The 27,576-nt window shown below is 37.3% G+C and overlaps 1 protein-coding gene across 4 annotated transcripts in view; it reads left to right on the top strand.

Annotated features, from left to right (window-relative positions):
• NRK (Nik related kinase) overlaps window positions 1-27,576 on the top strand; it is a 163,396-nt gene that overhangs the window by 5,233 nt on the left and 130,587 nt on the right. For all 4 annotated transcript variants that reach the window (XM_089904240.1, XM_089904242.1, XM_089904241.1 and 1 more), the window contains exon 2: window positions 1,823-1,888. In XM_089904240.1, coding sequence (XP_089760366.1) covers window positions 1,823-1,888 — 66 coding nt within the window. The remainder of the gene's footprint in view (window positions 1-1,822; window positions 1,889-27,576) is intronic.

The raw sequence follows: 27,576 nt of genomic DNA, 5'->3' as shown, positions 1-27,576 counted from the left end.
GTAAAGTACTTACATTATTGAGGGCTAGAAAAAGGATTACAGAAATTAAAGACTGTGCTCAAAGATTCGGAAATAAACTTGTTCAGATAATACAGTAATTCTCTGATATATGATATCGGGGTTTTGTTTGTTTGTTTGTTTGTTTGTTTTTAGCTAAAATGCAGCCTCAACTGTAACAAAGAATGGTTTACCGATAGGAATCAGCTAACATATTTGATTCTTTTGACAGATGACCAGAGACTGTTTCTCCAGAATTAATAATGTCTCATATAAGTTCCTCAAAGATCTCCTTTAAAGAAATATGCTAAATTGATAAACTCTTCAAGCCAAACCTTAGGAACTTCTTTGTTGGCTTTTTCCCATAAATTTTTCAATGAATTATAACAGCAATGATATGCCTATTATCAAAGTCCACTATAACAATCTATTTTTAGTTTTCTTGAATCCTCAAAATTATCATTTTAAAAAAATTTGTATTTTCATTGGGAGTATGTTCCCTGAAATATTTTCCTACAGTAATACTGTGCATATTGTGACATTGATTTTAGTGCTAATTTTAAGAAAGTAGGCTGCTAACAATTGTCATATCAATGCATTGGAAACATCTGGATTTTAGAATGTCAGAATCTGATTTTTTTCTAAAGAATTTTAGAGCTAGGAAATCACTTAACACAGCACCTTTATTTTATATATGTGAAAACTGAGTCCCAGAGAGAGTAAATAACTTACACAAAGTCATATAGTTAATTAATGGCAGAACTGGGGCTATAACTTTAGTCTCCTGACTCTGTCCAGTTGAATACTTATTGACTGAAGTAATCCCAGAGCTGTGTCATTTTCCTATGACACTTTTGCTAGATTAAACAAATATCACACCAGTTTAAAGGAATCTATAATTTGTCATATACATTTCATTTGCTCAATAGTTTTTCTGTTTAGTTCACATTTGTCACAGTGATAAAAATATTTTTAAACAAAGTTATACAAAGTTTGTATATATAAAATGTGCTTTCTATAAGGCATGTGAATTTCCAAGAATTTGCCAGTGCTCCTATTAATTTGTGCATAAATTTGCATCTACTCATACTTCATATCTCTTTTGCTAAAATAGCGAAATAAGCTGCTAGAGTAAGAGTTTAAATAGTGATAAAATTCAAGAAACCATGTTTTGTGGTGAACAAGAAATGAATATCCATATTTTAAGGTAAGGAAACAATGTTTAAGGATAAATATGGAAACCTTAAGAATCTGCTGATAAACATGTTATACTGTCTAGTTTTTTTAAAAAATACGATGCTCTTTTAATACCATGATGTTATTTTGTTATTTATATTTAGAGGCAATATTCTTTCTTAAGAATTACTATTATATAAACAATCTAGACTTTGTAGCCAGTACCTACTCATCATTACATATCTACTCAATATTACCATTGCCATATGGTAAACTTTCTGCCTGTCTGGTTAGCACTCAAAAGATGGATATCAAAAGAGTATTTCAATTGCAAGTAAATTAATTTATTTCTACTTTTAATAGCCTTTCTATTTAACTTATGAATATGCCTCAACTAGACATAATTGTATGCATTTTACAGTTTTATGATAATTATACAGTTAATGTTCACACCATTGCTTCTTTTTTATAAATGACTACACTCAGTCCAGGGAGATTGTGACAACGCTATGCTTTTGGTAAATAACACTTAGGTTCTTCCCATGGAAATTCTAAGGGAACAAGGCAGATTAGAAATTCCACTCTAGATAATTTAATGCTTGGCTGTTTTTCCAAGAAAATTGAAAAGTTTTATCCTACATTTTTGCAGGATCCCACTGGAATATTCTCACTGGATAAAACCATTGGCCTTGGTACTTATGGCAGAATCTATTTGGTAAGTGGAGTTACATTAGGTATTCATTCTGCATTTTCTAATAACAGAAATGATTGTTAAGTCGAAACCCTACACTGCAAATCAAATAATGCCAAAACACATTTCACTTTGAGAGAACGATCAAATTAAGATAGCTCAGTGACAACTGTGATAATTATTACGAAAAAATGGATTGGAAAGCTATAGTGAACCAACCAACAAAACATAAGATCTAAACATTATTAGCAGAAAATTAATAAAATCACTAAAGGAAAAGAGAAATAATTCAAATAATATGTACCCAAATAAAAATATCACTTGTTTGATATTATATGTCCATACCATTCTAATTACTGACATTCAACTTTTAAGCTGAATGTTACAAAAAGTTTCCATAGCATTCTATATCATACTATGTACATGAATGTGCACATGTATGTGATAGCTTCCCAAATAATCTAACAAGAAAATCTCTGCATTTGTTTAATGATATATATTAAGCATAAAATATATGCCAGGCACTGTGATAGTCTTAAGTGGTGAACAAAACAGATAGTCCCTACTCTTCCAGGGTTTATGGTCTAGAAATATGTAAGTGATTAAATGTGTGTATTTGTGTGTGGGTGCGTGGGGGCTTGGAGGAGGCAAATATATAAGTAAGCACATGAATAACTATATAATTGCAATTGTAATATATTTCTGTAAGAAAATTCGTAGTGATATAAAAGTAAAGAATGGGGGGCTTAATTTAGATTGAAAGTCAGGCTCCCTGGGGGAATCACTGTTAAAATGACATCAGGAGGACAAATATGAGATAACCAAGCAAAGGTATGGTTGTAGAGGATGATGTTGATTCATTCTAGGTAGAGCAGGGGCAGTGGTAAGGGCTGGATTGGAGATGGGGGGTGCTTTAGTGGCCCTATCACCTTGATCAGGTGCCCTTCCCTCACTCTCTAATATGGTGAATAGACATTTTCTCAACCTTGTATAATGTTATGTACAAATGCAGGGTTCCTCTTCCCCAGGAATGTCCCTCAAAAACCAGATCACTGTCCCTAGGCTGATCCTTACCGTCGACTGACCACCGGTCCTCTACGTATGGGTTGTGTAGAAGTGTCTTGAAATGGGTCCAGTGGAAGGGGCCTCTTTCTAGTTCAGACAAAGGTGCCCTCTGCCTGCCAAGCCTTGTAACCTTAGGGCTGCATCTGCCCAGAAGTAGCTTATTTTTTAAATTCATCTACCCAGGTAGGGTGGGGAGATCTTTAAAAGTTGCGCAAATGTGCCTAAAGCACAGACATTGAGTAGGAGAAATAGCATTGTGGAAGGATCCTAAAAGCAGAAACAACCTTGGTGAGTATAAGGAACAGAGAGAGAATCAATATTCATGACAAAAGTTTTTTCAAGCCATTTTGACCTGACCTATTAACAGAAACAATAAGCTATAGACGGAAATGTGATACAGACACAAATATATTGTTTCTGTTACTTCAATTGCATTCTAGACTGAATGATTAGTTAACATTTGTGTGATCTAAGCAAATTTTGCCACTTTGTGCACAGATACCTACACCTTATACATAGAAGTTTCTCTTCTTTATGGCACATTTATAATCTCCATGGCTCCACGCACATTTTAATTCCTGAGGGGTGTGTAGTTAAGTGTGTGTGCGTGCGTGTGTGTGTGTGCGTGTGTATACTTGGCTTGATTTGAAGGTATAGAGCTCTCTCCACCATCAGATATTAGGAATAAAAACCTCAGTTATATAAGGCAAAAAGCAAAGGTAAGGCTAGATAACACAAAAAGATGGTTTCTCATCAGCAGTCATCAGAATTGTGATGCCATAAGAAGAAAAGTCAAGAGGGTAAAAAGGTGAGTTGTGCATGATAATTCTCTTTTTTAAAAAACTAGGGCTTAGGGGACTTCCCTGGCATTCCAGTGGTTAGGACTTCGCCTTCCAATTCAGGGGGTGTGGGTTCGATCCCTGGTTGGGGAGCTAAGATCCCACATGCCTTGTGGCCAAAAAAAACCAAAACAGAAAACACAAGCAATATTGTAACAAATTCAATAAAGACTTTTAAAATGGTCCACATCAAAAAAATCTTTAAAAAAATAAATAAACTAGGGCTTATTTAGGTATAGTTTACACTTGGCAAATTCATCCTTTTAAGTGTAGAATTTTATGAGTTTGGACAAACATGTCCAGACATGTACCTACCACCACAATCAAGATTTTTCAATATACATCTTAAATTACACAGTATACCTTCAAGTAGTATTCTACCACTTCACTGTGTGGTGTGCTAGTTTGTGTACTATGCTTATGGTTGTTATACATTTTGCTCTTAGGTATGATATGAACCTACACTACTACTACTATTTTCCCTCTACTCAATACTACTACTTTTTCTTTAGTCAGTTATCTTTTAGAGCAATTTAAAAAGAAGAAATTTTATATTTATACTCATTTGAGCTATTTCTGGAATCTTCATTTCGTTGGGTAAATCCAAGTTTCTATCTGGGTACGATACTCTTTAAGCCTGAAGAACTTCCTCTAACATTTCTTTTAGTGCAGGGATTCTGGTAATGAAGTCTCTGCTTTAGTGTGAGAAGTCCTTACTTCTCCTTCATTTTTAAAAGATATTTACACTGGATATAGAATTTGGGGTTGACAGTTACTGTAGTTTCTTTCAGCACTTTAAAGATAACACTCTATTGTCTTCTGGCTTGCATAGTTTCTGAAGTCCGTTGTCATTATCGTTCCTCCTTCTATCTTCTGGCTGCCTTTAAGATTTTTCTCCTTATCTTTGTTTTTCAGCAGTTTAAATATGAAATATCTAGGGGTTTTGTTTTTATTTTGTGTGTGTGTGTGTGTGTGTGTGTGTGTGTGTGTGTGGTGGGGTATTTACCATCCTCGGGTTTCTCTGAGCTTCTTCCTTGTGCTTCTGTGCTTCAGATTCTCGCTCAATGCTCTCCTGCCTCCCCTAGTGGTATACTGCTATAGCTTCTTTAAGTGCTTGTTAGCCTGATGGTGTGGGGCAGGGAGGAGTTCTCTGTTTTCCTGATTCAACCCCAGCCTTAGGCAGATACTGTGCTTCTAGGTCATGAGAGTGAGACTTTCTTACTTACCCTGCCCCTCTATTAGTGGTAAGACATCCTAAATGTTTTGGACCCAGGACTAATTCCTGCGCTACCCCCAGAAATAGAGGAATGAATTATTTTTTTTTTTACATTTCCCCCAGCTATATCAGGTCTTCCTCTGCACCCTGCAGGGAATAGGGTTTGATGCCCTTCCCCTAAGGCTTAGGGCTTTTATTCCATGGGGAGCGGGGAGAGAAATTGCACATGGTTTCACGCTTTTCCTACTGCAAGGGCTTCTCTCCATCAGGTCAGTACCAGAAATCTGTGGAGAAAAGCTTATGACTGTGCATGTATTCCTCTTGTATCTGTGGCTCATGAGCGTACTGTACTCTTATGCTAGCCCATACTTGGCCTTTAGCAGTTCATTAAAAATTCAGCAGAATTTTTTTTTTTAATTTTTATTTTTTATTGAAACAGTTGGTCAACAATGTTGTGTTAGTTTCAGGTGTACAGCAAAGTGATTCAGTTATACATATACACATAGCTATTCTTTTTAAAATTATTTTCCCATTTAGGTCACTTCAGAATATTGAACAGTGTTCCCTGTGCTATACAGTAGGTCCTTGTTGGTTATCTATTTTAAATATAGCAGTGTGTACATGTCAATCCCAAACTCCCAATCTGTCCCTCCCCTCCACGCTTCCCCCACTGGTAACCATAAGTTCATTGTCTATGTCTGTGAGTCTGTTTCTGTTTTGTAAATAAGTGCATTTGTATCATTTTTTTTAGATTCTGCATATAAGTGATATCATGTGATATTTGTCTTTCTCTGTCTGACTTACTTCACTTAGTATGATAATCTCCAGGTCCATCCATGTTCAGCAGAATTCTTTATACCAGCTTCTATGTGATCCTGTCTTCCCTCTGTAGCCACAGGTGAGCCAGTGCTCATGTCCCATCTCTCCCTGCAAGTGCTTGTCTTTTTTCAGACTTCAGGCTGGCTGGTTGCCTTGAGACTTCTCTCTGGGTTCAAGAAAAGTAATGATTTCGTAGGTTATTCATGTTTTGATTGTTGTTAGGGTGGAGGTGGCACTCCTTTCAGCTTTCCACATCTTCATCAGGAGCCAGAAGTCCATGTCAAATTGAATCTTCATGAAGCATCTACTATATGCTAGGTCCTGTACACATTTATAATTCCTAAGACTTTTATATGTACCTATTCACATCCAGAGATAGAGAACACTTCCTACCATCAGATCTTCAAACTAGAAACCTCTATGTTACAGAAGGTGAATGATTACAGATGCTTTATTTACATTAGACAGATTTTCCTTTGTCACTCATTGATGTAACCTCTTTTTTCTCCCTCAAATTTATTTCCTTCTGTAAAAATTTTTGGGATAGTGGCACTTTATATAAATACCTCCTTCATGGAAAACAACCTTGAGTATGTAGTAAATGCTTTTAAAATGTTCATACTCTTTATACCAATAATTCCGCCTCTGGAAATCTATGATAAACACAAAAATATAGAAAAAGCATATATTCATTTTAGCAGAAAGGTGGCATTTTGTGGTGAAAAGTGGACCTGCTTTGGAACAAGACAGACTTAATTCAGTGCTTACTTGGCCATTAATTAGCTATGACCTTGAGCAAGTCACTTAACTTCTGAGTATAAATTTCCTTATTTATAAAATGGAGCTAATAATACCTACCTTGCAAGATTTTATAAAATTTAATAACAATGCATATAAAGCACTTGGCACATGGTAGCTATCTTTAAAAGATAGCTACTGATATCATTATTACTGTTCCTATTACTTGTAGGAAGACAAATTCAGCAAAACATTAAATAGTAAAAAATTAGATGAAGTAAATTATCTTAACTCAGTTAATATATTATTTCTCTGAAAAGCAATGTTTATGAAAGTATCTAGCAGCATAGAACTATGTTTATGATATTTAGCAAAGTATTGCATATTATTTGTATACTCTTACAGTTCTGTTAAAACTTGCACATGAAAAATGGTGAATTAAATGGTTAGAATAGTGAGATACTGGATGTACTTTTCTACTCTATATTTTTTAATTGTATATTTCTAATGACTGTAATGTTACATGTTCTTTACCTAAATAATATATATGTATGTGTGTATGTATATTTTATATATATATACATATATACATACATATACAATTCTGTATAGATACCCTGTACAACAAAATGGAAGCATGATACCATTCAAAATTAATGTCAGAGTGACTCATAGAGTCCTTTGCTTTTTCAGCTCTGCCAACCACATCCCCTGCTGGTGTTTGTTTTGGTTAAAGTCTCTCCAATGTCTTCCAGCTTGTTTCCAAGGCCTCGTTCTCTGGCAGGTTTCCAGCTATCTACTGAGGTCTGTGCACGTTGAAATGAAGGCTGAGTTGCACATTCCACATTGAAACCCTTTTCCTTTCCTTCTTTTTCTTCTAATTAAATGCCTGTCTTTCTACCCTCTCCCACCTCCTGCCAGTACAAACCTCACTTAAAATTGTGGGTTTTATTTTTCTCTCTCTTTTTAGGAGAAAGTACTGCTCTTTCTTTTTTTTCCTCTAGTAGAGTTATAAAATGTAGTTTCCTCTTCACTTTTAGATGCTAGTCTCATAGCTTAAGAATTGTCATTTGAATTAGAATTTGCCCATGTGAGACCAAATTAACAAAAAGAAAATAGTTTGAAACTTGTTTTTTAATGTTACTATTAAAAAAATAAACAATTTCCCGAAGAGCAATATACACGGAGAGACCACAGTTATTTTATGAAATATTAAGAAAGAGACCAAGGCACCTTAGGTTGGCTCAGTGGGTAGCAACCTGAGTCTCCCATCAACTGACACAATACTTATAAATTGACTTTTCTGGGCCTGTTTCCTCAAGTATAAAATAAATGTGTTTCGCTAGATAATCTCCAGCGTTCTTCTGGCTCTTCAACAATACACCTAGCACAGTGCCTGGAACTCAGTAAAATGTAAACTATTCTTATTCTTACTGTCACCAGCATAATAACTAGCTTATAGTTCTTTCACCACCTTGCAAAATAGAAGTTGATTATTGGCTATTAGGTGAAGTATTTCCTCATTTCACCAAATAAAATGATTCTCATCATGTTTTTCCATTCTTTCGTCCACTTTACTACCTTATAGCAAGACCTAATATTTATCTCAGTAACTACTATGATGCCCAATGCAAAGGTAAAACTGTGTTACTGTTATCTAACAGCATTTTCTTAAGCAGAATACTATTGGGGTAAGACAATGAACTGAATCGCCAGAGTGAACCAGTTTGCCTTGCCCTTCATGACGTCTTGACTGTACTTCTAACTTTAATCACCTATTCCCACGTTGCCATTTGCAGGTGGTGAAGGCAGAAAAAGAAGTGGGAAAAGGTTCAAGGCAACTGTTTCAAGCAAAGGAAAAATTCACCTGAAATAGGGTAAAACTTTACAGTTGGATCTAGAGCTTAATTTTCACACGTCCCTGATGCCTAGTTGGAACTCAGTTAATGCTGGTGGAAGGAAGGGACTGGGCCAAATATATTATTGTCCTAAAACTTAAAAGCATACCCTGGGCATAAGTAACCATCTGTCCTTGAGATATATTAGAGGGGTCATCTGCCCCTTGGCACTCAGCAGATTAAGTCAGATATAGAAGGTGTGTCATTACAATGATGAGCAAATTCCTGAATCTATTGCTCTCTGGAAGTGTACTGTTGAATATGGTAATTTCTTTTTAAAACACTGTCCAATGCGTCCCTGTTAAGTTTGATTTTTTTTTAAATCACTGCTTGACACATTGCTTTTACTTGGAAATCTCACCAGACAGGTGATATTTAGGTTTACTAGTTAAGTTTTCTGGATTTGCAGTTAGGACAGGGAACGGGAACAGAAAGGCAGGAAAGAAACGTCCTCAAAGTTGATGACATACAATTTATGATATTTTAAATTAAGTTTCAGAAACATGGTGCTGACATTTGGATTGCCTAGCCACTAGGCCTATTGGATAGGGGTTTGAATATTTTTCCTTTTAGGCTGAAATTATACTGTTTATTTGCCTAACAAATGTCTAGCACTGTGAATGCTTTCTTTTTAGGTAGGAAAGTTTCCTCACATCCTTGCCATTTTGCAAATATAGCTCAATTAAGTCAGCCAACAAATATTGCTTAAGCACCCATAAAGTGCATAACACTGTGCATTTCATCATACATTGCAAGCCTCAGAAGCAGGAACTGAAGCTGAAGCTGAGTTGAGGCCACAGGCTTACGAGGCTGTTGTGCCTTCCTGGTGCAGTACCATAAGACCAGATCCCTCTCTTGGTTCCTCCTTCTTCCTATGACATCACCCCCTTGTGATTATATGCCTCAAAAGTAGAGGTTGGTCTTTCTTAAGTAATCCTCTGGCTTCTCTAGCATAGGAAACATCAATTTATCCATTAAATAAAAACATTGCTTTGAATGTTTAATTTTCCATAATACAATTAAAAAATATTTATCGAATGTTCACTGTGTCCCAAGCAATATATTAAGTACTAGGTGTTAGTTAGAATTACCAGAAACCATTTTTTTGGGGGGGATGGTCATTTTTATTGATTTAGTTTTAGTAGACTTAAAGAAGGAAGTTATTTTCCCTATGAATGTAGCTCTATATTAAGGAGGGAGTGATGAGTAACAGAAAGGAAAGGGAGTGCCAGGGTGAGATTGGGCAAAAGGAGCGAGGACATAGGGATGTCCTTTTTTTTTTTTTTTTTTTGGATGTGGAAAGTCTAATGAACCTTCTAACTCACCCTCCAGGAACAAGTTTTTCCTCAACAAGAAAACTGAGTTTGAATATTTGCGATGGGGGTGAAAGAACCAACATACACTAAATAAATTGAGACTCAGGGGACCATATTAGTGGAAAGTGCTGAGGCTTAGCGGCCTTGGAGAAAATGGAATATTTCTATCATGTCCATGACATCTCTCCAACTGTGGAATATAACCCAGTCTCTGAGTTGTAGGCTTGTCCTTTTCTTTTTGTGTTATACCAAAATTTACTTTTGCCTCCTGATAAAACTTGAGGGAGGAAGAAGCAATAGCATGATAGAAATGAAAGGTGAAAATAAAAGTCGTATGTAGAATTTGTGCTCTCTGGAGGCCACAATAAAAAATTTTCACAACTACACATCTATTTAATAAGTTCACAGATATATGGGGAGAAATTGAAATTCTATATTTGGTGTGTTGGGGTAATACAAAAATCATGGTCTCATGTCTTCATATCTTCATATACTTAATCCAGTTGATTTTATAAATGGGTTTTATGAGCAGAAAAGACAAATTTAAATGAATGGAGACAAATACATATTTCTAAACAAAAGCCAAGACTAATAAACTATGGCATGGTGGCTTTGTTCAATCAGATAAAAGCATCCCAATTATAGATTTTTAATAAAATATAAATTTCTGGGTGGGAAATAATACAGTTACTTAAAAATTGGCGTACAATTAGGAGATTGGGATTGACATATATACACTATTGATACTATGCATAAAATTGATAATTAATGAGAACTCTACTCACTGCTCTGTGGTGACCTAAATAGGAAGGAAATACAGAAAAGAGGGGATATATGTATATGTATAGCTGACTCACTGTGCTGTGCAGTAGAAACTAACACAATATTATAAAGCAACTCTACTCCAATAATTTTTTTAAATAAATTTTTAAAAATTGATATACAAAATTACAAAATTGATGCTTCGATTTTACACTTAAAGATGTTTTAAATATATCAGTCCTAGGAAAATTTATGTGAAAAAGCCCATTTTAAAGAGTGCTGGGAGTACTGCTAAAAATACTAATGTGCTCTTTGTCTAATATATTGAAAATCAAGTTTTGTTTTATTTTGCATATATATGAATATATTTATATGTACATTTATGTATAGGAATATACATATAAATGTACATATGTTTGTATATACATATATACACAAAATGCAAATATATGTATATACATACTATATATATTTTTCGGGGGGGCATACAGTTTATTTTGACAATCAAGATATGGAACAGTTCCATTACCCCCCAAAATACCTCCTGCTGCCCCTATGTAGCCAACCCTTCCTCAACTCCAGCCACTGGCAACTAGTGGTCTGTTTTCTATCCCCATAGTTTTGCCTTTTCCAGAATGTCCTATAATTAGATGCACACATATTTATCCTTTTAAGTCTAGCTTCTTTCACTTAGCATGATGCATTTGAGATTCATCCTTGTTGTCGGTACCACTACTTTGTTCATTTTTTATTACATATTTATTGGAGTATAATTGCTTTACAATGGTGGGTTAGTTTCTGCTTTATAAAAAAGTGAATCAGTTATACATATACATATGTTCCCATATCTCTTCCCTCTTGCATCCCCCTCCCTCTCACCCTCCCTATCCCACCCCTCTAGGTGGTCACAAAGCACCAAGCTGATCTCCCTGTGCTATGCGGCTGCTTCCCACTAGCTATCTATTTTACGTTTGGTAGTGTATATATGGCCACGCCACTCTCTCACATTGTCACAGCTTACCCTTCCCCCTCCCAATTTCCTCAAGTCAATTCTCTAGTAGGTCTGTGTCTTTATTCCTGTCTTACCCCTAGGTTCTTCATGACATTTTTTTCTTAAATTCCATATATATGTGTTAGCATACGGTATTTGTCTTTCTCTTTCTGACTTACTTCACTCTGTATGACAGACTCTAGGTCCATCCACCACATTACAAATAGCTCAATTTCGTTTATTTTTATGGCTGAGTAATATTCCATTGTATATATGCGCCACATCTTCTTTATCCATTCATCCGATGATGGACACTTAGGTTGTTTCCATCTCCGGGCTATTGTAAATAGAGCTGCAATGAACATTTTGGTACATGACTGTTTTTGAATTATGGTTTTCTCAGGGTATATGCCCAGTAGTGGGATTTCTGGGTCATATGGTAGTTCTATTTGTAGTTTTTTAAGGAACCTCCATATTGTTCTCTATAGTGGCTGTACCAATTCACATTCCCACCAGCAGTACAAAAGTGTTCCCTTTTCTCCACACCCTCTCCAGCATTTATTGTTTCTAGATTTTTTGATAATGGCCATTCTGACTGGTGTGAGATGATATCTCATTGTAGTTTTGACTTGCATTTCTCTAATGATTAATGATGTTGAGCATTCTATCATGTGTTTGTTGGCCGCCTGTATATCTTCTTTGGAAAAATGTTATTTAGGTCTTCTGCCCATTTTTGAATTGGGTTGTTTGTTATTTTGTTACTGAGCTGCATGAGCTGCTTATAAATTGTGGAGATTAATCCTTTGTCGGTTGCTTCATTTGCAAATATTTTCTCCCATTCTGAGGGTTGTCTTTTGGTCTTGTTTATGGTTTCCTTTGTGTGCAAAAGCTTTGAAGGTCCCATTTGTTTATTTTTGTTTTTATTTCCATTCTCCAGGAGATGTTTCAAAAAGGATCTTGCTGTGATTTATGTCATAGTGTCCTGCCTATGTTTTCTTCTAAGAGTTTGAGAGTTTCTGGCCTTACATTTAGGGATTTAATCCATTTTGAGCTTATTTTTGTGTATGGTGTTAGGGAGTGATCTAATCTCATACTTCTACATGTACCTGTCCAGTTTTCCCAGCACCACTTATTGAAGAAGCTATCATTCCTCCACTGTATATTCCTGCCTCCTTTATAAAAGACAAGGTGACCATATGTGCGTGGGTTTATCTCTGGGTTTTCTATCCTGTTCCATTGATCTTTCTGTTTTTGGGCCAGTACCATACTGTCTTGATTAATGTAGCTTTGTAGTATAGTCTGAAGTCAGGAAGCCTGATTCCTCCAGCTCCATTTTTCGTTCTCGATTGCTTTGGCTATTCGGGGTCTTTTGTGTTTCCATACAAATTGTGAAATTTTTTGTTTTAGTTCTGTGAAAAACGCCAGTGGTAGTTTGATACGGATTGCATTGAATCTGTAGATTGCTTTGGGTAGTAGAGTCATTTTCACAATGTTGATTCTTCCCATCCAAGAACATTTTATATCTCTCCATCTATTTGGATCATCTTTAATGTCTTTCATCAGTGTCCTGTAATTTTCTGCATACAGGTCTTTTGTGTCCTTAGGTAGGTTTATTCCTAGATATTTTATTTTACTGTTGCAGTGGTCAATGGGAGTGTTTTCTTGATTTCACTTTCAGATTTTTCATCATTAGTGTATAGGAATGCCAGAGATTTCTGTGCATTAATTTTGTATCCTGCTACTTTACCAAATTCATTGATTATCTCTAGTAGTTTTCTGGTAGCATCTTTAGGATTTTCTGTGTATAGTATCATGTAATCTGCAAACAGTGACAGCTTTACTTCTTCTTTTCTGATTTGTATTCCTTCTATTTCCATGTCTTCTCTGATTGCTGTGGCTAAAACTTCCAAAACTATATTGAATAAGAGTGGTGAGAGTGGGCAACCTTGTCTTGTTCCTGATCTTAGTGGAAATGGTTTCAGTTTTTCACCACTGAGGATGATGTTGGCTGTGGGTTTGTCATATATGGCCTTTATTATGTTGAGGAAAGTTCCCTCTATGCCTACTTTCTGGAGGATTTTTATCATAAATGGGTGTTGAATTTTGTCGAAAGCTTTCTCTGCATCTATTGAGATGATCCTATGCTTTTTCTCCTTCAATTTGTTAATATGGTGTATCACGTTGATTAATTTGCGTATATTGAAGAATCCTTGCATTCCTGGAATAAACCCCACTTGATCATGGTGTATGATCCTTTTAATGTGCTGTTGGATTCTGTTTGCTAGTATTTTGTTGAGGATTTTTGCATTTATGTTCATCAGTGATATTGGCCTGTAGTTTTCTTTCTTTGTGACATCCTTGTCTGGTTTTGGTATCAAGGTGATGGTGGCCTCATAGAATGAGTTTGGAAGTGTTCCTCCCTCTGTTATATTTTGGAAGAGTTTGAGAAGGATAGGTGTTAGCTCTTCTCTAAATGTTTGATAGAATTCCCCTGTGAAGCCATCTGGTCCTGGGCTTTTGTTTCTTGGAAGATTTTTAATCACAGTTTCCATTTCAGTGCTTGTGATTGGTCTGTTCATATTTTCTATTTCTTCCTGATTCAGTCTTGGCAGGTTGTGCATTTGTAAGAATTTGTCCATTTCTTCCAGGTTGTCCATTTTACTGGCACAGTGTTGCTTGTAGTAATCTCTCATGATCTTTTGTATTTCTGCAGTGTCAGTTGTTACTTCGCCTGTTTCATTTCTAATTCTATGGATATGAGTCTTCTCCCTTTTTTTCTTGATGAATCTGGCTAATGGTTTATCAATTTTGTTTATCTTCTCAAAGAACCAGCTTTTAGTTTTATTCATATTTGCTATCATTTCCTTCATTTCTTTTTCATTTATTTCTGATCTGATCTTTATGATTTCTTTCCTTCTGCTAACTTTGGGGTTTTTTTGTTCTTCCTTCTCCAATTGCTTTACGTGCAAGGTTAGGTTGATTATTCGAGATGTTTCCTGTTTCTTAAGGAAGGATTGTATTGCTATAAACTTCCCTCTTAGAACTGCTTTTGCTGCATCCCATAGGTTTTGGGCCGTCGTGTCTCCATTGTCATTTGTTTCTAGGTATTTTTTGATTTCCTTTTTGATTTCTTCAGTGATCACTTAGTTATGAAGTAGTGTATTGTTTAGCCTCCATGTGTTTGTATTTTTTACAGATCTTTTCCTGTAATTGATATCTAGTCTCATAGTGTTGTTGTCGGAAAAGATACTTGATACAATTTCAATTTTCTTAAATTTACCAAGACATGATTTGTGACCCAAGATATGATCTATCCTGGAGAATGTTCCATGAGCACTTGAGAAAAATGTGTATTCTGTTGTTTTTGGATGGAGTGTCCTATAAATATCAATTAAGTCCATCTTGTTTAATGTATCATTTAAAGCTTGTGTTTCCTTATTTATTTTCATTTTGGATGATCTGTCCATGGGTGAAAGTGGGGTGTTAAAGTCCCCTACTATGAATGTGTTACTGTCGATCTCCCCTTTTATGGCTGTTAGTATTTGCCTTATGTATTGAGGTGCTCCTATATTGGGTGCATAAATATTTACAATTGTTATATCTTCTTGTTGGATCAATCCCTTGATCATTATGTAGTGTCCTTCTTTGTCTCTTTTAATAGTCCTTATTTTAAAGTCTATTTTGTCTGAAATGAGAATTGCTACTCCAGCTTTCTTTTGGTTTCCATTTGCATGGAATATCTTTTTCCATCCCCTTACTTTCAGTCTGTATGTGTCTCTATGTCTGAAGTGGGTCTCTTGTAGACAGCATATATATGGGTCTTGTTTTTGTATCCATTCAGCCAATCTGTGTCTTTTGGTGGGAGCATTTAGTCCATTTACATTTAAGGTAATTATCGATATTTATGTTCTTATTCCCTTTTTGTTAATTGTTTTGAGTTTGTTATTGTAGGTCTTTTCCTTCTCTTATGTTTCTTGCCTAGAGAAGTTCCTTTAGCATGTGTTGTAAAGCTGGTTTGGTGTTGCTGAACTCTCTCAGCTTTTGCTTGTCTGTAAAGGTTTTAATTTCTCCATCAAATCTGAATGAGATCCTTGCTGGGTAGAGTAATCTTGTTTGTAGGTTTTTCTCCTTCATCACTTTAAATATGTCCTGCCAGTGCCTTCTGGCTTGCAGAGTTTCTGCTGAAAGCTCAGCTGTTAACCTTATGGGGATTCCCTTGTGTGTTATTTGTTGTTTTTCCCTTGCTGCTTTTAATATGTTTTCCTTGTATTTAATTTTTGACAGTTTGATTAATATGTGTCTTGACCTATTTCTTCTTGGGTTTATCCTGTATGGGACTCTCTGTGCTTCCTGGTCTTCATTAACTATTTCCTTTTCCATATTAGAGAAGTTTTCAACTATACTCTCTTCAAATATTTTCTCAGTCCCTTTCTTTTTCTCTTCTTCTTCTGGAACCCCTATAATTCGAATATTATTCCATTTAATGTTGTCCCAGAGGTCTTTGAGACTGTCCTCAGTTCTTTTCATTCTTTTTTCTTTATTCTGCTCTGCAGTGGTTATTTCCACTATTTTATCTTCCAGGTCACTTATCCGTTCTTCTGCCTCAGTTATTCTGCTATTGATCCCTTTTAGAGTGTTTTTAATTTCATTTATTGTGTTGTTCATCGTTGTTTGTTTCATCTTTAGTTCTTCTAGGTCCTTGTTAAATGTTTCTTACATTTTGTCTCTTCTATTTCCAAGATTTTGCATCATCTTTATATCAATATTCGGAATTCTTTTTCAGGTAGACTGCCTATTTCCTCTTCATTTGTTAGGTCTGGTGGGTTTTTACCTTGCTCCTTTATCTGCTGTGTGTTTTTCTGTCTTATTTTGCTTATCTTACTGTGCTTGGGGTCTCCTTTTTGCAGGCTGCAGGTTCATAGTTTCCATTGTTTTTGGTGTCTGTCCCCAGTGGCTAAAGTTGTTTCAGTGGGTTGTGTAGGCTTCCTGGTGGAGGGGACTAGTGCCTGTGTTCTGGAGGATGAGGCTGGATCTTGTCTTTCTGATGGGGAGGTCCATGTCTGGTGGTGTGTTTTGGGGTGTCTGTGGAGTTATTATGATTTAGGCAGCCTCTCTGCTAATGGGTGGGTTTGTATTCCTGTCCTGCTAGTTGCTTGGTAGAGGTTGTCCAGCACTGTAGCTTGCTGGTCGTTGAGTGAAGCTGGGTGCTCGTGTTGAGATGAAGATCTCTGGGAGATTTTCCCTGTTTGATATTATGTGGAGCTGGGAGGTCTCTTGTTGACCAGTGTCCTGAAGTTGGCTCTCCCACCTCAGAGGCACAGCACTGACTCCTGGCTGTAGCACCAAGAGCCTTTCATCCACACAGCTCAGAATAAAAGGGAAAAAAAAGTAGAAAGAAAGAAGGAAAGAAAGAAAGAAAGGAGGGAGGGAAGGAGAGAGGAAGAAATGAAGGAGGGAAGGAAGGAAAGAAAGAAAGAAGATAAAATAAAATAAAAGAAAGTAAGATAAAATAAAATAAAGTTATTAAAATAAAAATTAATTGTTAAGAAAAAAAATTTTTTAAGAAAAAGAAAAATGGACGGATAGAACCCTAGGACAAATGGTGAAAGCAAAGCTATACAGACAAAATCTCACACAGAAGCATACACATACACACTCACAAAAAGGGGAAAAAATCATAAATCTTGCTCTCAAAGTCCACCTCCTCAATTTGGGATGATTCGTTGTCTATTCATGTATTCCACAGATGCAGGGTACATCAAGTTGATTGTGGAGCTTTAATCTGCTGCTTCTGAGGCTGCTGGGAGAGATTTCCCTTTCTCTTCTTTGTTCTCACAGCTCCCGGGGCTCAGCTTTGGATTTGGCCCTGCCTCTGCGTGTAGGTCGCTGGAGGGTGTCTGTTCTTCGCTCAGACAGGACGGAGTTATAGGAGCAGCTGATTCGGGGGCTCTGGCTCACTCAGGCCGGGGGGGAGGGAGGCGCACGGAGTGCGGGGCGGACCTGCGGCGGCAGAGGCCGGCATGATGTTGCAGCAGCCTGAGGCGTGCCGTGCGTTCCCAGGGAAGTTGGCCCTGGATCCCGGGTCTCTGGCAGTGGCGGGCTGCACAGTTTCCCTGGAAGGGGGGTGTGGATAGTGACATGTGCTCGCACACAGGCTTCTTGGTGGCGGCAGCAGCAGCCTTAGCATCTCATGCAGTCTCTGGGGTCCGCGCTTTTAGCTGCGGCTCACGCCCGTCTCTGGAGCTCCTTTAAGCATTGTCTTAATCCCCTCTCCTTGCGCACCAGGAAGCAAAGAGGGAAGAAAAAGTCTCTTGCCTCTTCGCCAGGTCCAGACTTTTCCCTGGACTCCCTCCCGGCTAGCCGCGGCGCACCAACCCCCTGCAGGCTGTGTTCACGCCGCCAACCCCAGTCCTCTCCCTGCCCTCCGACCAAAGCCCGAGCCTCAGCTCCCAGCCCCGCCCACCGCGGCGGGGAGCAGACAAGCCTCTCGGGCTGGTGAGTGCTGGTCGGCACTGATCCTCTGTGCGGGAATCTCTCCGCTTTGCCCTCCACACCCCTGTGGCTGCGCTCTCCTCCGCAGCTCCGAAGCTTCCTCCCTCTGCCACCCGCAGTCTCTGCCCGAGAAGGGTCTTCCTAGTGTGCGGAAACCCTTCCTCCTCACAGCTCCCTCACACTGGTGCAGGTCCCATCCCTATCCTTTTGTCTCTGTTTATTCTTTTTTCTTTTGCCCTACCCAGGTATTTGAGGACTTTCATGCCTTTTGGGAGGTCTGAGGTCTTCTGCCAGTGTTCAGTAGGTGTTCTGTAGGAGTTGTTTCATGTGTAGATGTATTTCTGGTGTATCTGTGGGGAGGAAGGTGATCTCCGCGTCTTACTCTTCCACCATCTTCCCCTCTAAGCTCTACATACCATCTATTTATACTACATAGAATATTATATACGTGTGTGTGTGTGTGTGTGTGTATATGACACTGTTGTCAGATTTTCAGTAAATTCGGTGAAGGTGGTTGAAGGATCAAAAGTTCTTTCTTTCCTTGATCCTCTAATAGTTGACCACTAAAAATTAGTTAGCCGGGTCCTCTCCACATTTCTTGAAACAGACACTTTGGAAAATAGCATTTAGGCATTTCTAACTCTTGAAAATAACAATGAGCCCTAACTTGGTTTTAGGACTTTTCAACATTATACCATACTTGTGTATCTGTGTCTAAGGTAGTTTTGTAGATGATGCCAAAATAGCATTTAGAAATTAATGTGCCACTGTAGCTCTCTGGAGGTGCCAAAGCAAAAGTTGAAGCTCTTAAACTTTTATGTTGCTGGGGCTACATTAAAGGCAGGCTCTTATAAAGAGGCTATGAGTAAAATAATGCTAAAATATCAAAGAATGTCAGAATATTAAGCAGTTATTTAACCAGTACTCTTATTTTTCTCTGTTCAGCTACACTCAGTAATTTGTATTCCTCCTCTAGCAGAGCATGGAGAAAGAGAGGAACAATAAGGCATAAATTATGTGTCTTTTCAATTGGAGAAATAATAATATGGAGGTGGTTTATGTGTAATTCATGCTGGAAAAATAATAAAGCTCATTTTAGGTATGTCATTTATAGGCAGAGTTCCTTTATGACTAGGAAAAGGAGGTTGGATTATTCAGGTTCCCCTGAGGGAAAAGAAGATTGATTATATTCTAAGCACTGCCAGTAACATTTTGTATAAATCATTAACTCTGAAGAGAAACAAAACAAAAACACCACCATGATCAAAAAGGACACGTCTGAGAGTCCTCAGAGAAGGACAGCTTTTCCTAACTCTGAGAAAAGAATTAAAATTAAATAAAATTATTTGGTACACAAATTGAGTGAGAAAAAAAGATGGAGAATGAAATGTTTGTCACTTTAGAGATAGTGAGCTCAGTGTTCTAAGAATTGGTATCATTAAAGAAAAACTGGGTAACATTCACTGAGTGCTTACATTGCGCCTAGTGCTTAATTTACACTATCATTTATATCTCATACGAGTGTTTTGAGGTAGGTACTATTGTTATCATCATCTCCCCCATCTCATAAAAGAAATTAAGGATCCAAAATTTGAGTTACTGAACAAAGCTATTAAGTTGCAAAGTCAGGAGTCAAACCAAAATTTGCCTGGCCACTAGGTCTGTGCTCTTAACTCTACTACATTATATTCAGATCAACAGGTACAAGCCAGAGTCAAAAACCACTAAACTAGATCAGCCAGTTGAAAAATATATCTGCCCAAATATAAAAATTTACAGGAGACTGGTGAGCTGAGGTCAGTGATGACGATTATTTATGATTTGTCCCTCTGGCATATTTGTTTTTTTCGTGATGGGCACTAAGGCACACTCTAGTCTGAGGGACTTAGTAGAATTCCAGAAGTGGACTGGAGCAAGCAGATGGGCTTTATAGGAACTCGAAGCTCATGACTAAATCCCCACTCAAACCCTTAGAAGCCCTAGGAAGGCAAAGAAGTGCTTGCTAATGCTTTACTCTCGTCTAGTGAGCAGGGCTAGAGGTATTTTGCCTCACTTACTGCTCCTACTGGGAGCCCCAGGGAAGGGCGAGGCAACAAATGATCATTGAAAATTAGTGTCTCTCAAAGGTGAAACAGAACCTCAGGATCTCCTTTGTGGATGATTGGTTTCTGATTGGTGGGTATTTTTAAAATTAACAAATTAAAAATAATCTGTGTATTATCTAATAGATGCATTTCTAGGAATAATTGTTTGTTTCCTGCTTAAGAGCACAACTTCTCCCACAGTCTAGGCTGGGAATAAATTACATGTAGGGGCTAAGTGGCTATAGCTTGGAAGATTAGAGGCTGGCAGAGGAAGAGAGTTGAACAGGTAGATGGAGGCAGGTTTGGCATTGAGATGAGGAAGATGAGGAGGTGTATACCAGGTGTGCTGCTTAAGTAAAATTCTTCTTATAGTATCCCTTCAGATGGAGATGCAAGTTTTAGCAGAACTTGAGGCTTTCCTGGTGGTTAGCCTCTACAAGAACTTTGTAGGCAGCCAAGTTCCTCCCACCTTGTCACAAAATAATGTGTTGCAATGACAGTAAAAAACCAGTTCCGAAGCTTGCAGTTGATGCCTAAGAATTCATTAGTCTTTAAAACTAGTTCACAATAAATAAATATATAAATAAAACTAGTTCACAAATTTCTTCAGAGGCAGAGACCAGGACATTTTCATTTTGGCTGTACTTCCAGAGCACCTCATAAAGTGCCTTGCACATACTAGGCACAAAGAGCACCAGGAATGTATGCCAAGCAAAAAATTCAATGTAAATGTCTTAGTATGTTTTCTATTGCCTACATTCATTTTCTCATTTTATTATCATCATTGTCATTCTACAAGTACGTGCTATGAAAAAATTAGGTGTGTCCAGAAAAATCTATCTGAATCACCTTTATAATCTCTTTGGGACTAGCAGAATACCTTCTACATGTGGGTGCTTGGCACAATTTCTTGTGGGACTAAAAAGATGTGTACAAAAGTGACCCCCTCCCAAATGACATATTTTAATAGGGGCTGTCTGCAGATGTGCCTTGATGGAAAGGATTGACTAATGACACCCTGTTAAGCCAGTGCTGGAGACAGGTTGGCCTTTAAAAATTATGCCACCTAAGTAAATTTCTACTCTGACTATTAGGAAAAGGTGGCACTGTGTAGAGATAAATATTTCCAAAGGATGGAAATATTAGCCTTACTTTTTTGTTAATTACTTTCTGCTGAATGAGTCATTTAGGAAGCTTGAAAGAGTATATTTTTTCTTGGGGTACTGTAGTTTGCTGTAGTGTCTTTGGCACAGCCAAGTGTAAGGATGGTTTCAAGAGAGCCTCATACCTTCAGGAAGATGTCTAGAACATGTGCAAATATTTCCTGACTTGGAAGATTGGCAGCCATTAGAAAGAAAAACACATAAATAAGAGCCTTCAAATGCCTTTGCTTCTCTCAGCCTTCTACTCACGCTTGCCAGTTGCAGTAATGGGTTTTTAAACTACCTTAAATTTTAGTGAGTTTCAAAAAATTAAATGCCCCAAAATGTTAAACTCTAAAAGTTTTAGTAATGTGGATTTTGCAAGGCCCTACACTGATATATATATACATATATATGTATATATCTATATATGTGTGTATATATATATATATATATATATATATATATATATACACACACCTTGGTTGTTGGGTTACATGTCTAGTCCCATGTCTTGGGAAACTCCCATCAGTTAGGGGCACCATACATACATGCTTGATTTATGCCTTTTCATACTTGAGCAACATATTGTACTGAGTAAGAGGTAGTTGTATCCTCCCCTCAACTGTACTCAGGGCAGAACTAACAGATGGGAGTAGAAAGGTGCAAAGTAGTTTAAGAGAAGTGAAAAACAGAGTGGTGATATTTGTAGGGAGCAGAGTCTATGTTTACCCCAGCCAGCACAATGTGAAAATTGGTTTGACTGATTTCTTCACCACCACCACCATCCCCTCCAAAAATAAACTGACATAATTAATTGACTGATTATTTGACAGAAATTACCAAAATGTTTGTTACCATCTAGTACCCATAGCCTTACTAAAATGGAAAATGAATGTTTTACATTGTGTCCAAAATGGTTTTTAGAAGGGACTTCTCAGACAGATCTTAATGCTTGGACATCAAGGGAGGGAGATAAGAGAAGCATAACGCACTGTCAACTTACCTCTCTGACGCCCTTCAGATGGGATGCTCCGGTATGAGGCCAGAACTTTTCAAATTAACCTCCCCCCATTCCCTTCACCTTTTTGGATCTGGCAGTGGCATGAGTGATGAGTTGGGTTGGGAGAGGGTTTACATAAATCAATTAGAATATGGCCAGTTAATTTATAAGGATAATTCATTTAAAGAAATAAATATCAAAGTAACTATTTACATGACTCCATTGAAATTGAGTTGTAAAGCCTCCCTAACTCTCTACAAATCAGCAGAGTTTGTATTTTTTTTTAAAAATAGGCAAATGATTGGCCTTTCTACAGTATTGGTAAATATAGTAATGTGGTATCAACTCCTTTATAAATACTTATCTCTTCTGAGTTCTGTTGGTTATCTTGCCATTTATTTGCATTTAATATATCATTATGTACTTAGTAGAGAAATGCAATGCAGTTTGAATGAGTTATAGCAACAGAGGTTTAGTGCCTAAGGTTGTATCTCAGGTTTATATAGAAGCAAAAGTCACTTATATAGAAGCAAAAGTCACTTGAGCCTTTAAGGATGCAACTTGCCCTTTATTTGCATTAAAATATGCAGAATGAAATGTGGCCCCAAGTAACTTCACTTGGCCCCAATCAAACTTTTTATTGTAAAAAGGCTGTGAGGTCAGGGACTAGATACTATACATTGTTTCTTTAATGTCCCCTGAAGTAGCACTATGATGAATGAAATTTCATTGGTTAATTCTATACTTTGTGGTTTTCTTTATTAAAATCTTATATTCCAGGGCCCTGATGATCAGATGGGGGAGTGGGGGAAATGGAGAGGAAAAAACTAACATATACACACTACTATATATAAAATATATAATCAACAAGGACCTACTCCATAGTACAGGGAGCTCTACTCGATCCTCTGTAATAACCTATGTGGGGAAAAGAATCTGAAAAAGAATAGATAAATGTATATGTATAACTGATTCACTTTGCTGTACACCTGAAACTAACACAACATTGTACATCAACTATACTCCAATATAAAATAAAATTTTTTTAAAAATAGAAGGGTAAGAGAGAACTTACAATAAAGGCTGCCAGATTTTACAAATAAAAATACAGGATGCCCAGTTAAATTTTAATTTTGATAAAGAACAAATTTGTGTGTGTGTGTCAGTGTGTCCCAATAGTATATACTTATGCTAAAAAATGTTTGTTTATTTGAAATTCAAATTTAACTGGGCCTGTCCTATAGTTTATCTGCCAGCCTTATCTAGAACAGCTTTCCCCAGGTCACAGATTTGCCATCCACCAGCCCTGTGTTAAGAAGTAAGAGGGAGATTATCTCACCCACCTGCTGTGGTATGGTAGAGAATGCCAGTTCAGCCTACTAAGAAGCTTCCAATGTCTAGATAGGAGTGGTCTTCTGGTCCTAGAAGAGCTGCTACTCCTCCTTGCTTCTTCTGGCAAATGTTTGGTGTGCTTTCAGGCTCCATAGCAAGGCTGCTTTGCTGGTAGCTATAGGGCCCACCTAGTACAAGTGTGTAATTTTCTCTTTGCTGAGAGGCTGAGTAGAGGAAAGGAGAGATTTCTCTTTGACATGCCGAGGAGAACATTTTGCCTGCTCAGTCCCCTGGGCCGAAAAAGAGAATCAATATCACTTTTTTTTTCCTTCTCTAAAAGTGGAAGGGCACCGGGCTGATGACTTGATTAGTCACTCTCCAGTTTTATTGTACCTAATATGGACCAAAGCACCTAATGTGATTTCAGCCAATATCAGTCAATGATGTTTGTTTTGTTTCTCGGTAAACAGTCTTCGTTATTCTGTTTCACAGGCCAGGATATCACTGGCTTCAATTTACAGAGTTGTTTCTTCATAGGAAGACCATTTGTGTTGTTTAGAGCCCCACTGCATGTGGTTCATTTCTTTTTAAGAGTTGTGAGTTAAATCATTTTGCCTGTGATACTGGGAGTTTACCTTAAAGAAGGATACATAGGGCATGACTGATCTACAGTGCAGAATAGAGACATTGCCAGCAGAACTGTTTAAATCCAACCATCTCGCTCTGCTCCTAATTCCCTCAGGATGGCCCAGAGAATGTCCTCAAGGACAACTGATAATCACACAGGAAGAATGCTTCTGTAGATTTTAAGAAGATTACAAAAGGGGCAGTGATATACTGGAGCTCTCTACTTGATGTGACATTGTTAGTTATGCCCTCTCTGGATTTGCTAAGAGTCCCCAGTAGAGAGAGAAATAGAGCCTGAAACAAGGTCACCATCTCCCGGCTTTCTCAGTGACTTCATTTATTGGACCTTCTGCCATCATCAACTCTTTCTAGTGTTTCAGGCAAAAGTAGTTCCTAACTAATAAGTAGGGAAGGCCATGCACTCTAATATATAGATAAAAAGTAAATCAGTCTTGAACCCTAGCCCAAAACAATTCATTACCATTAATTGCTTACTATATACCAGACACTATTCTATATTCTATATAGACATTAACTGACTTGAGCCTCATAGAAATCCCATGAGGTAGATTTTATAAATCTTATTTCTCATTTTGTATATGAAACTGAGGCATGGAGAAGTTAAATAACCCATCTAAAGTCAGGCAGTAAGTGGCAGGCGTGGCCAAGCCAGGTTTGAAACCAGATCTCTCTGGCCTTCAAAGCCCTCACTTTAACTACGCTATATAAAACCACAAGAGGATTGGTAAGTACAAAAAGTAACACCTTTCTATTGATACATGATATAGTTGGATCAATGAGAACCTAGAAGGTGGTTCCACCAAGCCCCAAAGGAGTGTTTAGGATAAGGCTCCAGTGTATATAATTCTCCCAGTTTCAAGCATTATTGTTTTCTTCCACTCAGTCTCAGAGAGCCTTTCTAATGAAGACAGAGAGAATTAGAGAATTATCTTTTCAGTCAATTGACAAAGCCAAATTACATGGTATATTTTATGGGGAACATTAGAAGCTACATGAGAAATTAATTAGCCATTCATGAAGTGCCTATTCTGAATAGTAAATATTTAAGAAGGATTCAATTAAATTTTCTCACTGAGAACTGGCTTTTATTTTTAAGAATAAATTTTATGTAAAATCTTTCAACAGCAAAGTGTCTGGTGCACAATATAGGTTTTGGAACCAACCAGAACAGAAATAAATTAGACATGCTATTGATATTGTGCTATACAATTTCAAGAGGAAAAGCTCTGCTCTCAAAACAACTAGACAGTAGACACATACTGTTTAAAAAACTAATCCCTTTGATGAGAGCCCTGGCCAGGAAGGTTTCAGTTTAGGTTCATAGTATAGATTCTAAGTAGTCAGCTAAAAATTCATGTAGGGACTTATTTTGACACAAGTTTGAAGTATGCAGCTTCCATCCTTGGATAATCAAGTCTGTCTAGTCCCCTGCCATGCCATAGTGGGAGCATGTGTTTTGGTGTCATACAGATATGAATTTAATGCATGAAGTGAGTGACCAGGAGGTGGGTCACTTAACATCTCTAAGCAGCAGTTTCACAAAAATAACGGGGATAATAAACACATTATTCAGTGCATCTGTTATTATCCCCAGGAGAGAACATGCAAAAAGCCTTTCATCAAGACTGAAAGCATTATAAAAATGTTATTACCACTGAGTGCAGGAATTGATGGAGGGATGCCTTTCTTTAATATAAAAGTTATTTTAATATTCGCTAGTCAGAAAGCTGAGACAAGTGAGGAAGAATCAAACTTGACTGCAGGATAGAGCTGGAAGGACTCCCTAGAGGTCAGATTTTTACAGATGACGAAACTCAAACCCTGAGAGGAGATGTGACTTGCTTAAGGTCAAATATCTAAAGGTGTAAAGCCTCACTTTGTTTTAGAAGTACCATGTTCCGATTCCTTGTTAACTCATACTCAGTTGTTCAAGGCTTCTTAGATGTTAGCTAATGCTCTAATTTCCAGATAGTCATCCCCTAAGTATGCTACTTCTTCATAGGGACCTGAGATGAAATATCTCATTTTCCCTCTCATACCAGATTATGACTAATTAAAACTGTAATAATTCAAGTTTATAGTTATAATTATTCTCTTGTTATACCAGTGGAACTATAATTTTTGAAATCAGAATGATGATTCAAATGTACCTTCAGACTCTTCTGAGTGACGGCTAGGAATAAAGGATATTATTCAATTTACATTAAGGAGGCTTATTAGTATTTATCAAAATACAAGGAGAAAAAGAAATTTCATAAATCAGGCTTTAGTTATTCCAGCCTCTGAAAAATGAATCCTCTATCTTCAACTCACATCAGCCCCACTTTGCATCTCTTTGCCTTGACAAGTTCTTTTATTTTCGTTTCATATACCCTCTCATTTTTTTCTTTAGATACTGACAATTCTAAGTGTGGTAAATGACCTTGACTGCTATAAGTCTCTTTAATTTTTTTGGACAAAATCTGGAGAAATGTAAAAGTGACTTATTAGTTGACTTTCCAGAGTCACTTTGCACCATGCTTATCTCCATATGCTTTGTATTATTATGTAAACTTTTGAGTAATTTGTCCCAGATACATTAGATGGCGATGAACACTTGAAAGCACTGAAACTAAGTGAAGTCCTGGCCTGCCTAATCTTAAAATGTCTCTCTGTATTGTTCCTTATGGCCCTGTAGCAGGTCAAATAACCACTGATAATTGATATGCAGGGGTGGGGTGAGAGGCAGTAAGGGAGAGAGAATGAATGAAAGAATATATACTCATGGATTTCAATGTTGCATTTTTTCCAGAGCAATTCATAATTTGACATGAACTAAGAAACTGTGTTTAAGCAGCATTATGAGCAAAGGCAGTATCAGGCCTGGACTTGCTGCCTTCTGATGGAGCAGAATGCCCTTACTTCTGTATTTCCATGGTTCTCAAGCAGGAGTGCATATCAAAATCCTCTGGAGGAATCATTTAAAAATGCAAATGTTCAAGACCCACACTAAGAGATTCTGACTGGGAACCACTGCCTAGGTGAACCTGAGATTCTACATGTAACCTAGAAATCTCAGAGAGGGTATATTACTTTTTTCATAAGTGGAAAAAATTAAGCATATGTGCTGGGAGGGCAGAGATTTGACTCAGTATGGTATGAGTTTCAGGAAAGATATCCCAGACCAAATATATATCCCAAAGACAAACCTGCTGCATTCCTGAAAATTCCCATTATTAAAGAGTCATTTCTTTGGACTTCTCACCAGAAATCACCTATTTACATGCATATTATAAATTAAGTAATACATTAAACTACTAATTAACATTTTAGCACAGATGAGATTAGTTCTCACCCTAATCCCAAGGGAAATGAGGCACAAGGCAGG

This window comes from Delphinapterus leucas, chromosome X, assembly GCF_059928025.1.
Source record: "Delphinapterus leucas isolate spDelLeu-1000000601 "Yukka" chromosome X, BTC_Dleu_Yukka2, whole genome shotgun sequence".
NCBI lineage: Eukaryota > Metazoa > Chordata > Mammalia > Artiodactyla > Monodontidae > Delphinapterus > Delphinapterus leucas.
This window is presented reverse-complemented; position numbering and strand designations above follow the sequence as displayed.